Source organism: Phoenix dactylifera, chromosome 14 (assembly GCF_009389715.1).
Source record: "Phoenix dactylifera cultivar Barhee BC4 chromosome 14, palm_55x_up_171113_PBpolish2nd_filt_p, whole genome shotgun sequence".
In the NCBI taxonomy this organism is placed as follows: Eukaryota; Viridiplantae; Streptophyta; class Magnoliopsida; order Arecales; family Arecaceae; genus Phoenix; species Phoenix dactylifera.
The window spans coordinates 13,071,880-13,089,242 of NC_052405.1; the positions used below are offsets into that span (position 1 = coordinate 13,071,880).

The 17,363-nt window shown below is 36.2% G+C and overlaps 1 protein-coding gene across 4 annotated transcripts; it reads right to left on the reverse strand.

Annotated features, from left to right (window-relative positions):
• Window positions 1–1,664: 1,664 nt before the first annotated feature.
• Window positions 1,665–17,200, reverse strand: LOC103715865 (kelch repeat-containing protein At3g27220-like). Of its 4 annotated transcripts, none has more exons than XM_039133760.1 (8): window positions 16,765–17,200; window positions 16,061–16,252; window positions 13,106–13,335; window positions 12,482–12,652; window positions 9,296–9,401; window positions 4,899–5,028; window positions 2,288–2,503; window positions 1,665–2,049 (listed from the first exon to the last, which is right to left on the reverse strand). In XM_039133760.1, exons 1-7 carry the CDS (start codon window positions 16,960–16,962, stop codon window positions 2,322–2,324), a joined length of 1,209 nt encoding a protein of 402 aa, XP_038989688.1. In that variant the 5' UTR covers window positions 16,963–17,200; the 3' UTR covers window positions 1,665–2,049; window positions 2,288–2,321. The 4 variants fall into 4 exon arrangements, 3 of the variants coding, with proteins under 3 accessions (XP_038989688.1, XP_008801858.2, XP_026663806.2); XM_008803636.3 differs by having other exon boundaries at window positions 4,822–5,028; window positions 16,765–17,198; XR_605446.4 differs by lacking the exon at window positions 1,665–2,049 and adding an exon at window positions 4,450–4,738 and having other exon boundaries at window positions 2,138–2,503; window positions 4,822–5,028.
• Window positions 17,201–17,363: the final 163 nt, after the last annotated feature.

Here is a 17,363-nt window from a genome sequence, read left to right on the forward strand (position 1 = left end):
TTATTCATTGCTGGCTTGTGAGTTGCGATTGTCTGGACAACAGCTTTCGATGCTAGTTTGGTTTTTGAACTATGCTATTTTCCTTTTTACACTTTGAAGCGACGGATTGCATCATGTCTTTTGCACCACGTTACTTCAACATGCGGAAATTGTGAATTTTGATGTGTCTTTTGGTGTTCTGCTTCTCCAAAGTGACTGCATCGGCTGGAGTTTCCTAGTTGCTAACTGGATACAGTTTTACAACTGTTTAAATATTGTAATAGTGTAGCTTTGCATTGCTGATTTGGCCTTACATCTTACGTTCTCCCCCACTTAAGCTAACCTATTCAAGACGAAAAAATTAAGAAATTTATTGCTCCAAAATCTAGTGCATTGTTTGCTTGCTTTTTAGTATTCTGCGACGCATTTAGAGCATTGTCATGTGGTAAAGTGACTGTTCAACATCTATCCTAATGTTTTTCTAATAACCAGAACTCCAAGCTTTCTCTTGGCTATTCCAATTTGGACTTCTCCAAATTGTGCCAAATGGGACCTTAATCTTATTGTAGAAATTCATTCTATTCTATTTAATTGATATTAATTTATGATAAATAGTTACTAATCTCAAAATAATATCATATATAATTTATATATTAATAATTTTAGGCTAATTCAAGCAGACGTGATCTATTTCTTAACTAAGCAATTCGAACTCGAGCTAGCACATGAACAGCTTGCTTGTTTGCTTCCCTAATTGACTGCAACTTTGAACTTTCCATAAATTTAATTTTGCATAAAAGTACTGCTAAATGCAAATTCAATCCTGTCCAAGTCTGAAACTAATTTTCTTAATACAAAATCAATAAGCAAAGATTTTAAAGTATTTTAAGAAACATTTTTTTGGTGCAGCTTAAATGAAAAAACACACACGGAAATAACACTCAGCTCAATTGGTTCCTGCACCCTTATTTCTGTTAGTATGAACATCACATAACCCTATCCAATACCTGTCTGGTTTGACTCGCAACGTCATTTAGATGCTACTGAAACCAGACGTCGTATGAGTCAAAGATAGGGCACCAAGGTCAATTAGGAACAAGGTAACTTACGAAGATAACAATGATAGATGTATTAACATCATGCAAATGAAGATGAAAGGTGTTAATTTATGAATTTGATATTCACTGAAACTGGCACAAACAATAAGAGCTAAACCAACATCACTAACAATGATGCATTAACTAAGTTTTATTTGTCAAAGAAGCTTTTACCTATATTGGTATAAGAAGCTGCTGCTGCAATCTCAGAATAAACTCTGTTGCTAAGTAATGATTCCAAAGACACAGAAGTGGTTACCATATAACTCTGAAGAAATTGTGTAAATGTTATTATTTTAGGTATTACTCAAAGCAACAAAATTTAGCACCATTTTTTATCTAGGAAAGTTTTGATCGCATACCTACAATCTGTGCTATCATTCTTGTTATCTTTGCTAGTATAAAAACATTTTGAGTTCATAGCAGGCAAGTGAACAATATATTTTGTAAAGCGACAGAGAAAGGGAAACTTCCGCTCCTTTTTTGTCAAGTGCAAGAGATAACACAACCTCATCAAGTCGGTGCTCTACATCATTACTCTCAACACAATCATTCCAAGAACACTTTTCTATCTTGATGCGATCAGAGTTGATAACCTGATGAAATAATTACCTTAATAAATTGCATTATGTCCACTAATAAATAAGATGTCTTCTCCCAAGTACAACAATGACAACTCACCCCTTCACAAATGATATATTGTTTTTCATCAATAAACGGAAATGTCCTTGATCTTTGTCATGCCAGCATATCTACCATGCTCGCACAATTCTATTATTTTAGGGCCCAATAACACAGCTTTTGAAAAACTAATTCCATAATTAGATCAAGTAATTTTGTTTGAAAATTTGCAACATTGTTTGCACAGATTTTGGATGTGCAGTTTTTTGCATACGGAGCATAGGTGGATACACCAGCATGATAGAGGCCCAGGTCATCTCTCTCTTGTGACCAAAAATAAAAAGCTCCACTTCTGCAAAAGGAAAAAAAAAGCTATATTTTTCTTGCAAAGTCCCCTAAGAACATTACTCAAGCTGAGCAACTTAGTAAGGCAAACGATGTGGGAAAGCTAATGCTGAAAAGAAATTAGCAAATATAAGAGGAATACAAAAATTCAGGTGGCTACGGATGGAAGAACATGCTTGGTTGCTTATATAGTACTACAGAGAAACCCCTAAAACCAATGAAATAATTTAACAAGTGTCACATACCAACTGAATAAAGCTCAAGAAAACCTGATTTGGGCTAGATCAGGGGAGAAGTGACAATCTCAACTTTGTCCTCCACATGCATCCTACTACCTTCTTGGGAGCAGGGTCCTTGTGTCCCTTGTCGCGCTGTCCTGATGTGAAATATAACCAACCATTCCAGAATCCAACCAAAGTAGTCTTGATGCGGAAAGGCATTCGCCCAATTACTGACCATTCCTGTACATTATGAATACCTCCAACCTTAAGATCATGATGGAAAGATGATGTTCAGAATTAACAACATCACAATTTATTTCATGTGTCTTTGCATTATGCATTGTATCTGCGATGTCATATGTGCACTTGTGGGTAGGGGCTACAATTAATAACTGAAAAATGGCAACCCTACAGAGTAAAGAGAATATTTAAAGAACTTCTAAGCTAATAAAAGCTATGTCAACGTGACAATCTATGATGCTGATTGGATGACAAATATTTGATATAGCATGAGAAAAAAAAAATTGAACATGAGAACTAAATCCATCAATGAAAATGTCAAATGTCCTTTTTTAAAAAAATAAAATGACAAGACAAAAAGAAACTTGTTTGGAACAATATTCCGTTTGACAAACAATTAGGCCCTCAAAAGTGGAAAATTCAGTTTTCTCAGCTATGAAATGATGCCAGCTGGTTTGTCAAAATTAGGTTGCAATTGAGCCAGTCCTGGGTGAACTATCGACTATTTAGCATTGACTTGGATCAGTCAAGATGCAAGAGGGTTTTCAACCTTGGTTCATGAGTCACTGGAACTAGCTGTCTGACAAGCTTAGTCAAGGCTACTCTTGTATTTTATTTTTCTTCCTTTTTCAGATCCACTCTTTGAAGCTGGTAGCTTACTGTTTTCGGACTCCTCAGAACAAGGATAGTTGATTTAGCGTAGACCTGACCTTATCTGTTCTAGTTTTGCTTAAAGAAATTGAACATGAGAGTTTTCTATCTTGTAGAATTCTTTTGGTTGAGTATTTAAGAATTTTGAGTTAGAACCTTAAGAATCATGTTATCTGAAGTTTTATGGATGGTTGTACAGATATATTGATTATAATCAGAGACTGAGTCCTGAAATTATACCATTGCTTGTGTATGTGTTTTGTATATTATTAGGTTTCTTAAAGAATGAATTACAGGTTGAAGCTTTACATGCCTGTAGAGCTGTGCTCTATGAGCGTGCGCTAGTTGCCATGTCTCCAGTTCATGCCTTTGGATTAGGGGCGTGGCAGGAACATTGTAAATAATTTAAGAGATAATCAAATAGATAAAAGTTTTAGCCAAGGAAGAAGAATATAGTGCAGGTAAAGGACTCAACCCAGGACAATGTAGAGAAATTCACCAAACGGCTTCATTGAACTTGATCAACAAATCACTAACACTATCTTTAGAATACTATTCCACCCCTTAAAATAGAGTTTATATTATAAAAAGTAAGAAACCCAAGATTTAATTTATTGTATCAGATCTAAATGTTTCAGCCATTAAATCTAGTTTGAGCAACTCTAGTAGATCTTGAGAGCCTTTTACATAACTCCTATCAACATAAGAAATTGAAATTAGCTTAAACACAACATGAACTAGTAAGACAATAATAAAATTCCTCTCTTTAATCAAAAATAGGTTGGAAAGCATAAATAAGTGGTGTTCAGATCATATGATATGAATTTGCCAACTGAGACAGGTTTCCAAACATTGTTTTCCCCCTAGCTCATGAATAACTTCAGACTTTAGAATTACTTCTGCCCTTAGAATCCAGTTTGGATGATTTCAGTTACACTGAAGAGAGATTATTTTCCAAATGTTCCAGTCTGCCCTAAATCCAGAACATGTAATTTTTTATGAAGCTTTCTTAAACTGCTATTTGCAGAGGACAAATTGTGCAGAATGGATAGGGAAAACTAGCTTGGTAATATTTCAGATAATTAGGATTTTACATGTCGGTGATGATATCCAAGAATAACCAAAATATTGGTATCAGATTATTTGGGAAAATAAGTGATGCCATATGCATTCTGTGCTTTTTAAGTTATAGTTCTAGTTCTTCCAAAGTTTCTAGTTTTCTTATGCATGTAGTTTGGGAGACAAAAGAATGAAGAAGGCTATGATATTGCAAGGCAGAAGGCTGAGTTTCATACCTAAGATTTCTCAATCTATGCTTCCACCTGCTCTACCACATTGCGTTTGTGACATTTCTGTCAAGAGATTTTATCTGTTCACCTACATTTATACTTTAGACCATTGAGCGTTACAAGTCTTTTTTTTTTTAAAGGTACTGTCGGTTCTACGTAGTTGAAAGTTGAACCAGCAGCGCATACGATCAGTGTCTTATGCTGTTCACTAGCCAACTTTTTGTTTGTGCCTTTGAGCATGAAAGTTGCACCTTAATTAATGCAGTAAGGCTTTATGACCTCTTGATAGAAGTACCTATCAAAAGAATGGCAAACTTTAGAGCAAATAATCCTTCTTTTTTATCCACCAAAGCAAATAAGCAGGAAAACAGTTCATACCAAGGTATCTAAATTGAATCGAAATACTTCACCAACCAGCACCATTCTTTTGGTCACAGGGTGTTTCTCTGTTGTACCTCCAACAACAATAATAGAATTGTTTACATTAACCCATGCAAATTCTATATGGGAATCTGGTTTCGGCATCGGTGGCAGTTGCTTCCATTTTACCCCATCATCAAGCATGTAGACATCACTATACACCACCTGGATTAGCACATAACTGTGAATATGAAGGACAACTTTGAAAAGATGCATGCATGCACACACACACACACAGAGCATATTCAAACTTGTCAAAAAACTTAGTCAGCAATATCTTTTATCAAATGTTGCCACTGGAAAGGGGATAATTTAATGCCAACCACAAAGGAAATACAATTACTTGCATGAACATAAATTATCGGGCTAGCTTAATTTCCAAATTATTATTATTGTTTTGACAAACCATCCACGGAAGTAATAGAATGCTAAAAATAAGTTAAATAGAATCATGTAATGTTGATAAAAATTAATGAGCTACTTATGCAAATGGAACTTGAACAGAGCGAGATGATTGGATAGGGGAACTTGCAGTCTCTATATCAAGCCTACAAAGTGAATGAGAAGTTGTAGAAGTTATAAAAACTCAAAGCATTCATGTGGAAAATGCTTCTTATCTCCACTTGCTGAATCTGGTTTGTGCTTATAATCACAGTGATTATTGTTCAATTTATAACCCATGACAGATCTATGATAATGAACAGGGCATCCATGCATGCACACCTGGAAGCACACATCTTAGTTATTCTTTTTATTGTCTCAAAAAATTATATGCCAATGATCAAACTTTTCATGACTTTCTGCCTGTTCCCTAATATTTTATGACAAATGAATTTTGAAAAATATGAGTTTTGAACAATTACTTAGCATCTGAATATAGCAAGTGGTTAAGTTAATGTGTCAAGAGGTTGCTTTTCATTCGTCATTTGAGATGTTCATTAGTCATCAAATTGCCTAAAAGTGAACGTTTCATTTGTTGTGAATTGAAACGAAAACTTCTGTTCAACCATCTTATGATAAGTGACCCAGGCTAGCAGTAAGTTATTGGTCTTCATGTTCTCAATAAAGACACATTGTAGTAAACTCTTAATTGCCACTTTCTAATCATCTTACTATCAAAATTAAAGCCTATCTTCTTTTGTTTTTGTCTTAGTCTTGCAACAATCATTTAGTAACAAGGTTCGTCGAACCGATATTAGGACTCGTACTGGTTGGTGATCAATTTGGTACCAAAACCAGGGCATACCGAACTAGAGAGAGGGAGAGGGGGGAGAGAAAAGGCGAGGAACAGAGAAAGGAGGGAGGGAGGGAGAGAAGGACTTACAGAGAAGGGGGAGAGGGAGGAAGAGATTGGAGATGAAACCCCTTTTGAGAGATAGAGCGGCGAAACCCCTTGAGAGAGAGAGAGAGAAAGAGAGAGAGATGAGGACCTATCTAATGGTATTGGTCGGCGTCAAAGAGGGGAGAGGTGCTAGTTGGCATTGAAGAGGGGAGACAGGAGCCAGTCGACATCGAAGAGGGGAGAGGTGCCAGCCAGCATCGAAGAGGGTAGAGAGAGCGAGCAAGCGGGAGGTCTCAAACTTGAGAGCCCTCTTGAACCTTCGGTTGAACCAGTGGGGGAGTGTTTATAAACGAACCAACCCAAACGGCCTACCTATCCCGATTTGGTGTCAGCTCTGTTCAGTACGGGCCCAGCTGACCTATTTGGGTGGGTTCGGTGAACACTAATTAATATGGTATAGGATATGTAGTAAAAGATTGCACTAGAAAGATTTTTTGTAAAACAATTTCAACAATAATTCGAGTCTTTGGATGTTTTATAGCAATATTCTAATCTTTGAATATTAGTATAGTGGATATCTTGTACATTACAATGCTTTTTGAGCTAAATTTTGTATATTAAAATAATAACAATGCGATGCTAGCACAGAAAATTTTAATTCCTAAAAACATTATCAAGACACATGCAAAGAGACACATAGAAATCTGAAATCATATTCAAAGTTTCATCTAAAGAATTGTTGTAAAATATTACAAAATAATAAATTATTAGTTCTTAATTTCCCCAATGTTGTAAAATACCTCTCCTTTCTCAAATCTGTTTATTCACATATTGGCTCATCTACTTTTTTCTATTCAACATAGTCTTCATGTACTACTTTTTGCAATTTCTAAACCCTCGACCTTGTTCAATTTACTCCAGTATTCAATACTAACAATATGAGAATTTTTTGGGAAATATAAGTTGCAACAGAATATAGTGTTTGCTATCAGCTCAAGAGAACTTTGTTTCCTCATGCAAATTAGAAAAAGAGGAAAACAAAGCATGATGTGATTGTGCTACAGACCTTGTCAGGGGGCTTGTAGTAGAATCAATTGTGGTGTAGATGACTGGATTCAGCAAAGCACTGTTTTCTGTCAAGAGAGCTTGGGAAAGAAAGCATGCTTAGAGGGGGAGGGGAGCAATGATGGTATCCTTGTTAAGAATTTATTAGGGAATGGTAGGAATGTGCCCAAGTTTTGGAAGAACAGAGCCAAGAAAATTGGCATGAAAGCAATTTAAATTCTAGATTGGACATTCATATGAGGTAGAAGTGGAGGTGATGCTTCATCTTCATCTCCATTAATGAAGAGGGATGCCAATTGGAAAAAGGACTCATGCTGCCTTTGAAAACTCTCCAGCTCTATACCAAAAGAGAAAAGAAGAAGAAGAAAACCCTCCATCCATAAGATGCGATATATTGTATTTTCCCCTTTGACTTCTTTACATGGCAAGCAGAGGCATGGGACTATAAACAACATATTTTGCAATATGGAATCAGGAGGGGAGGGAATCTAACAGAAAACCAGGGGGGCACAAGTAACGAACCCCAACAGAGGGAATGTGCACATATCACGAGTTTGGGGGAAAAAGAGAAGGGGGGGGGGGGGTGGGGCATGTGCCTCCCTCAAGCCCCTTGGCTCAGCCATTGAACTAAGACAGTCAAAATCAATATTCTCTTCAATCAATATTCTTCTCATTGGGTTTCTTTTGTAATAGGTTCTCTTGCTTAGTGTTGTACTGTCTTGGTTTGGACGTTGCATGGGCCTGCATGAGTCTGTGCTCCACATTTGTTTTGTATGTTCCCCTACTTAAAATAAGATACTTACCAAAAAAGATGAGGCATGACCAAAAATTTAAATCCTTACCTTCACTGTCAGGAAAAAACTTAGCTTCCCTTTTATATAAATTTTCATTATTGAGTTCTATCTTTTTATAAAGATAGATAAATGATACCATCTACGGAGCATGGATACTTAAGATTGAATGCGATGTTCGTATGCGATACATATCGGATACTGATATTCATGGGATACTTCTCAAAGACATATCCAATATTATGTAAAGTATCCTATTTTTCAAAACTAAGTGTGCTATGTGAAAGTTTTGTGGAAGTTGATGCTATTGTATAAAGCATGGACCATGATATTATGATCAGGGTATGCCGTACCGGCCGGTACGAATTGGTCTGGGCTGCTCCCGGTATCGAATCAGCATGGAATCCAGTACCGGAAACTTTTATTTGAAAAACCGGCCGGTACGTCTGCCGTACCGCTCGGTACCGGTTGTGTACCGATGACGTACCGGTCATGTACCGGCCGGTTCACACCAGTACGCCATTTTTTTTTAATCACAACACGCGCGCTGTGGATTTTAAACCACAGCATGCGCACTGTGGTGTCCGAGCGCGTGGCCCGAAAAGGCCACACGCTCCATCGGGGCAGAGCGCCCGCGCGCAGTGGATCCTGCACTGGGAACCACCCCGCGCGAGGTTCCCCCGCCTGCTCGAGGCAGTGTGCCCGCCCGGGCCAGTTCATCCGCGCGAGGCAGCGCGCGGGCGTGCTGCCCCGTGTGGGTCATAAATGCGAGCGTCCGCGCGCGGACGTGAACAAAAAAAAAAAAAAAAAAAAACAAGGAGGGGAGGAGACCGGTACGAACCGGTCTCGAACCGGTCCGGTAGGCGACCGGTATGCCTACCGGTATCGATTCAGCCTACCTTGATTATGATAGCCCAATTTATCTCTATGGATGCTCTTTTATATATGCATGTAAAAAAAAAACATAAATCCATTCCCATATCATTTATTACTTTCATAGGATTTGTTGTATTGGCGTACTTATATCATGTCATACCCATATCTTATATCCATGCCATGCTTCGTAGGTTGCCATTCATCGTATACAATTCTATCAATCATCAAATTCCAGAACAAAGTTATAAAAAAGCAACATAAAGGATACCATAGATGATGTACTACAAGGAAGTTTAAAATTATTATTCATATAAAAAAGGACAAATTTAAAAAGAATTAGTAATCAATTGGTTGGAGTTTTACACAAGATGTGTAAAATGCTTAGCATATGAAATAAATAAATAGTTCAGTCACATACCTCATTTCTTCGGGAGCATTTGAAAATTGGTGATCCAGGCTTAGCCATATAATCACCCTCTTGACCACCAATAACAAGAAGTTGATCATTAGCAACAACACAAGCCCTGGTGACAGATTATTTATTACATTAAGAATAGAAATGACATGCCATTTACCACTAACTAGGAGGGCACTATAATGCTATAATAAGCATTATTAAAGCTTCATAAGAAACATCCATGCTCTATTTTTTTTATCAGCTTAAATGTTTGTTAATGCATTAATGGACACTTGTAGGTAAAAGAGTGATATAAAAGTTATTTTGTAGATGCTCACAGGTATCTAGACAAAGAAAGTTATGATCATACAGCTTAAACACCAAGAACAATAAAAGGCACCAAAACCAAACTCAATGACACAATTTTGCCCACTGTTAGAACTTGATATGTAAGTACACCATCTAAATTAATGACAAATATGATACTTGATAACATCAAGGATAATGTATCATGGCGACATCATGAATGGTCCAGTCAAATGGGTGATTCTCATCAACAATAGATGATCACATAGGAATTAACTTCTAAAGGTGGCTTTAACTATATATAAATCGATCCCTTTTCAAGTAGGTCCTTGTATAGTAGTTATAATGTAAATATGGCTTACATCCAATTTAAGAGAGGGTTGAGATGTCTACCTACATTGTGCTTAACTGTTTAGAGAGAAGAAGTTTACAACCTCTTGTGCCCTGGTAACACAAATCTCCCATGTGAAAAGCGAAGGATGTACAGCTTGTGCCAGCTATAAGAGGAATAATGGGAGGTGATACATCAGCTTTTAACTTTTTCTGTGAGATTTCTGTAAAACTATATTAGTAACATAAAAATCTCAAAGAAAAAATTGAATTGCAGAAAAAAAAACAGAGCTAATGTCACTCTCCCATTGCACCCAATCAATTAATATTTTCTGTCAATATTGTCTTTTAATAAGTACTTCATTTAATACTTTTTGTTTAATTTGTACAAACATTAAAAATATTTTTTCATGTATCCCTGTGTCCTGTTTTTGTCCTCTTGTTAAATCAGACACTTGGATGCATGCACGAATGTCCAAGTCCATGCATCACTAGTTTCATTGCCCATATCTTGTGCGTATCCAATAAAATTTTGAATATTGCTGAAAATTCATTTACATATCTTTGCATGTAATCTATCAAATGACCTATGTTAAATGATGATCTCACTAACGAGTCACAACAAATATGATACAAACCTATAAAGATAAGGTCAAGAATTACTGTGGTGATATTACAAGTATAAAATCATGAGACATTTTTTATTTTACAAAATACATGAGAAGATAACACAAATTCTTTCTAGAAACGAGATGGTGCTTGCTGTTCAAGGATGTATTTCTCATAGCAAAGGCTTATTGAAGAATCCCTTTTAGCACAGTCATTATCATTTTCTAGTATTTTCTTTCAATTCAAGAGTACGAAGCTCCATGTTCACAGAAGTTCCACAAACTCATTCTCTATGGACATCAAAGTTCTTTAACAAGTATACATGGAATCATAAGGTATGCCCATTAGCTAAAAACAGATAAGAGAAGGCTCCCACATCACCAACAAAGGGTTAGATATAAGAATAAGCGTAAGCAAGAGAAAAATAGAAAAGGAAAAAAACTGGTGATCAGATACATAGGATCACATCATCAAATTCAGATGAACTAAAGCAAACAGATTTTAAGATAAACTCTGAAAATGATGAGGTGAAATGCTCTCCAATTTAGAGTGAATGATAAAGTTCATGACAAAATTTAGGACGATATAGTACATGATTTCATTGATAAGGTGCTCTTTTGTTAAAGATACTCATGAAATATTCCAAATGAAGGTCATCATGTCACCTTGAACTTATAAAGGTTCATATAACAGGTATTTAATAGTTATTTAATGCTAGTGTCCTTTTTCTGGGTCTCAAAAATGTCTTATTCTACTTCAAACAGTCTAGCCAATAAATTTCATGGGTCTGCTCCACGTTAAGCTTTCATCACAATTGGCTCATTGCAGTCTGGCAGATCTCTAGCTAAACCAGGCTTTCTGGAGGACTGGAGATAACAAAAAAAAGAAAAAGACATATTGATCACACATATTTTTTCACTAAGTTGCAAACTAGACATAGATAAGTCTGATTTTTGGCAGTCCTATACAGAACAGAATATATCCAACTACCACTCAGGATCAAGGGAGTTGAACAAAAAAAAAAAATGGCATAAAGTCATCCAAAAGGAAGACATGAACCTTTGAGGATATGTTAGCAATCCATATGTCTTACCATAAGTTTCCTTATATGAGATGAAAGCGCAAGAAACTAACACTAATCATCCTTTTATATACATATAAGTCCATTGAAGTTTTTGCCATCAGTAAAATTACCTGCCCTAAATGCCCGATGACCAACTTCTCAGTCTTTTTAGACTTTAAGTTTCCTCTTCAATCTTCAGACACCACAGTATACATTATCAGTTCAATATAATCATCTGCTAAGGCTTTTTGGTCCGCCGAAACACTCACATGCTGCCTCTCCTGACTGGTAAATCCCTCACCAAAATTTCAGGTGCCCTGCAGTCTGCAGAGAACTTGCAATTTTTTTTTTTTTACATTGTCAACCCTTATTTTTTCTACATGGTGCTAATGCACTCACAAGATCCAGCTACAATACAGTAATTTGGATTTTTATTGCAAGGAGTAAAAATGGAAAAAGCTTGAGAAAGTGAAAAATACACCAATTTTTTCTGGAGGGCCTATCGAGCATCTAGAATGGAAATTTTTTTTGAGGTTTTCAAGCTTACATTGGGCAACTGAGACATAATTCAGGGTTCCAATAGGAAATAAGGCCTGATGGTACCTACTCTCTGTGATGTAAATGCACCCATGTGTGCCAGGAATGTTGAGATGCATAAAGTATAAATATGCCAGCTATACAACCAATGTATGTGATATTACTACATAAAGACCTAATATGGAAGATAAATTCAACCTAACTGTGACTCTATAACTTATATGGTGTTAGGTCAAGGAACTCTGAGCTAGGAAAGTTTCATGAATGAAAGCTACCAATAAATTATCGATGTCAGATGTCAGTTATAAGGAGTGGGTAAAGAAAAAGTCATATCTTTAAAGGAAAAACAATGCCCTACAAACCTGTGGGGACCACCACGTGGTATGGGTATTTCATTTCTCCATTCTTTCTCCAAGGCTTTTCCATCCTTTACGGCAAGACTCCAATGATCCAATGCAGGCTCATGACGATCCTCCTTGCTGCCACCCATAACATGGAGTCTGCCTCTCCAAAGTTGGGTGGCTGGTGCATACCTAAGAATTCATGTATTAATACAATTCAACCCAGAAAACTACGATTTTAAAAGTGAACTTTCTCAAGCATAATAATTGATAGAATGAAAAAGACCTTTAGCAGACTGATTTGAAGTGACTATTTTTGTTTTACAGTTCCCCTGAGGTTTTAGGAATGGTTATGGGTTATGAGATTAAAGAAAAATAGAAATAATAAAAAAGCAAAATTTTTAGATGGAAAGAGACTCAAGATTACATGGAAGGGTCATAAGAAGTGGAGAATCTACAAAATCCTAGATGAAAGTTGTGTAAATGTAGATCTGGAAAGGCTTTTCTTCACACTATATAAGAAACAGCAGACATATCATAATTCATAAAGTCAATCCAGAAGGAATAAGGCTCATTGGCTATAACTATATCATGGTAAAGTTAAGGTTTTCATGTGATCAATGTAAGCTCATCTATGGCACATACCTGGGTACAGGTAAGGATGGCAAATCACTCCACTTTCTCGTCTCTGTGTCCAGCACAAAGTTGCGAGCGGTAGGCCCTCTACATTGGGGGCCATATTGTCCAGTGACTACATAAATGTATCTTCCATCTGTTACCATTCCTAAATGTGAATGTGCCATTTCTTTGGGCATATCAAACCTTCCTCCCCATGTATTATCAGTAAAATTATAGATATCCACATGAGAATGCACCTACAAAAAAGAAGGCACTGAATAAAACCGATAAGAACATTAAATAATATAAAAGCATAAATTTACCATCCAACTAGAAAATAAATTGTAACTAAGAAGATAACTGCTCTTTTTCAAGAATCTAACAACAATAACTTAACAGTCCTGGCCTTATTTATGGTGAGTTCATTTTTCATATTTTTCTCTTAAGCTAAGTCCTTGATTAAAGGGCAACCAAAGTCAATACCTCATATTATCCATAGTTGACGACAGCAAGCTTCATTGGGACAAGGTTTCTTAATAGAAATCAATTAATAATAAATAAAGGAACCATACAAAGAATGCTATTTGTGATGTCACAGGTAGTTGGTTGTTGATGGCAATGCATGCCAGGTAGTTGAAGGCCACAGTGTAGCCATGATAAAGAGAGTTGGAAGGAATAAGATGGATGCAACATATATGGGAATCTTGAGATAGATTTAGGGTAAAATTTGAAGGGAAAGGTGCACATCAGTGTTTAGAAGGAGGTCTATGATGTTCGGATATGTGTCAAACACTTAGATATAAAAAAATTAACTTTATTCTTTTTAAATATCGGTCAAAAATGTAAACCTTAAAATAATTTTGCAAAATCTCATTTTTTTGAAAATACTTAAGATAATTAGGAAATTTTGATGAGAAACATGCATATTGAAAAACTTTATCATGTGATATCTTCTAGTGTTTTCTTTTCTAAGATATTTTTAATTAAAATTATCTTTTTCTATGTATCCCCGTATCTCCTTTTTCTCCTCTTGCCGAACTTGGACATGTGTCTGAGTTCATGTCCATGCAACAATGATGATGTTGTGCTAATTGAAGCAAGAATAAAGAAAAATAAACTGATATTGTACATGTGTGTTTGACAAAGGTTATCAAAAGGATTAGATGGTCATGAAACACTAATATTTGATTCAAATAGTTTTATGCATTTAAATGGACTATTAACTGACTACACAAGAAAACGATTTTATAGAATATCATAAGTAAGCTATTCTTTAAAGTAACGATTAGAAAAAAAGACTATAAAATGCAATGACCTAGTGGCTAGTTTGCCCTTCCAATTTAAAAAGCATAGGTATGGATATGGGATACAGGATACAAATACAACATTGGCATGGATATGCCAATATGAGAAATGTTACACAAGGATGGTACAATACTCTTAGTATAAAACCATAACTTTATGTCTTTTACATGTTCATGTAGAAAAACATAAATAAAGCATAATAAGCCACCAAAGTAACATTGCCATGCTTTATAAATTAGCATTAACTTCCACAAACTCGATATCTAATCATCATTCAAATCCATAGACCATAATCCGAACTCTACACTTCAATATCAACATCACAAGCTCCAAGCTTAATAATTCATCATTAAAAGTTTAACATTTGCAAAAACTAAGAAAGCAAGAACCTCATTATTTGAGGTACCCTGAAAGTATCTTGAGCAAATCCAGGAAATATTCTATGCATTTTTTATTTTTAATTTTTGAAAAATAGTACTAAACATAAGTATCAAACACATCCTAGAAGTATCTAACAAGTATCGGTATCCGATATGTATAACATAAGGACACAACATATGACTTGAAGCATTCATGCTTCCTAGATTAATGTAGGAGTAACTATATCATCAACTCTAGAAATCATGCTAGGAAGAAGAAGAAGATGCTTGAAATAGAAATAGATACAAAATAAAAAAGAAAAACTAGAATAGATTAAGAAATAGATTGGTTTCAAGTAATGTCCTTTTATTTCATCTTAACAAACTAAGGTGGCATACTAACCTAAAACACATTTTAGATTTACCAACATCTCAAAGTAATGAAATATGATTGTTAGGTCATGTAAGGTAGTGATCATTAAGTGGTTTTTTTTGATAGTGATCATTAAGTGATTAAGTAGATAACAAAGCGGCCTAAGCCCCCCAGTGAACATTTACATGGCTAGGAAGACTAAACAGCTATCATACGTTTGATGTCTGCCGCATGCTTTGTAAGTGGCCATTTTCTATAACATTGTGTCTGACTAAGATCTAAGGAAGCTATAGCAAGGAGAGATGCTATGCATGTGTTTAAAGTGTTTAGGAACTGGAAAAGGCCTATGTTAATACAGAAGGGTGCCATAAGAGATGATAGGAAACTGATGCAGTAATACTTGTTCTGCTAGGAAATCTTGGAGAATAAGGATGCATAACCTGATTTTCAGACAGTTGGGACAAGTCACTGTGGTTATGGTTATTGGGGTAGGACATAGTATAGAACACAATTAGTTAAGTTCCAATGCTTATTCATTATAAGAGTGTTATCTTATTTAGAAGAATCTTATTCAGAAGTATTTGTAACAACTATGAACTGCAATTGGTACACTAATTTTTCAATCCACATGGTGTTACCATGTCGTAGGTGGATGTCACTGTTCAACATCACCACATGTAAAACAAAAGATGAAGTTGGGGGAAAAGGAAGCATGTGCTTTTAAAATGGAAATTCAACATATAGATGCTATCCTTGTCCAATGGAAATCAAATCCAGGCAAAAACCCTAAACAGGCCAGTTGGAAGTTGATTAAGTGTCCAAAATTACTTGCTAATGACAAAGCTATTTGATATCACGTAACTAAGGCAATATGCGGATCTGCAGTAAGTCAATATATGATGATCCAATGAAGAAGAAAAAAAAAAATAAAGTAAGGTTTCTCACATAGTCAATGGTACCATATCCAGCAAACACATATAAAAGATTCTTAATCTGTATAGCAGCCCCATCCAATCGAGGTACCGGTGCCTCTGCCATCTCTTGCCACTCCAATAGCGGTGCTGGTATATCAGCAAAAGTTGCATTTAGATCTTCCGGCATTGCCGATTTGTCATCCTTTTCATTCATCTTCTTAACCTGTAAGGGGGAAAAAAAAAGCAAACAAGAAATTGCAATCACAAGTTCATCCTTCAACTCCTCAAGCCAGGAAGACATACCAAACTCACGATTCCAAGCAAATGCTTTTTATCTATACGCTACTTTCAAAGGAAAAAATAATCCCAAGGCTTCCAAGTTCAGCCATGATATAGAGTGATTCACTATGAGACATGATATCTGAGACAAATGTACACAGAATCATTGCCGTTTATATTGGGCAAAGGAATTAAAACTGCACTTGAGACAAAAAAAATGAACCACTTATGAAATACTAATCGAATAGCAAAGGAATTAATACCAGGCAACTTATGCAATGTCAATCAAAGACCCCGCCTTTCTTGAAAATTTTGAGAAAGAAATTAGAAATTTTCAATAATAGAAGGCCGGCCCATGCCCGGTAGCACCAATTCATAAGCATAACCAAGAGGCGATTACCAAAACCCTGGTTCAAGAATCTAGCAAGATGAAATCAAAAAGGAGATCGGACCGACCTGGTTGGCCAGGGGAGAGCCGAGGCTGGGGACGTTATCTAAAGAGAAATCCAGCGTGGTGGACCAATAGGGAGAGGATGAGGTGGCATTGGATGAAGCCCAGAGGAAATCCGCGACGAGGGCGATCCCGAGGAGCGCGATGCACGCCAGAACGAGGAGGTACTTCCTCGCAGCGGGCTTGGAGGCGAATCTTGCCATGGATTCAAACTCTAGATATGGAGAATCGAGTGGAAGATTTGGATCGACGGCATTGGGAGGAAGCAAGCAATGGCCAAAATGCTGAGGGTTTTACACGGAATAATTCTATCCTCTTTCATCTGATTACAGTACGATTCAGCGGGACACGAGAACATGCGAAGCTGATGCTCTGGGTCCATTGCCGTGGGTGGATGACGAAGGCAACAGGTTCATTGTCGGTGGAATTTAATAAATTTTCTCTTCGGACTCACCAAGTTCCACTGAAATATTTGGCTCCCACGAAAAAATTTTCTTGGGGGAAATATTTTAAATTTTATATATTTGGTTGGTCGTAAAAAAATATATCCAAGAGCAGTTTATATTTAGTTGAGTACCTATTTTTTAAAAAAATTTATATAAAA

Excerpts from the sequence above, each read along its gene's own strand:
- LOC103715865 (XM_008803636.3), bottom strand. The coding sequence starts at position 16,962 with ATGGCAAGATTCGCCTCCAAGCCCGCTGCGAGGAAGTACCTCCTCGTT. Across the intron at positions 16,253-16,764 it reads GCTCTCCCCTGGCCAACCAG|GTTAAGAAGATGAATGAAAA; the intron begins GTCGGTCCGATC and ends TCCCCCTTACAG. Across the intron at positions 5,029-9,295 it reads AATGCTCCCGAAGAAATGAG|GTGGTGTATAGTGATGTCTA; the intron begins GTATGTGACTGA and ends GTGCTAATCCAG.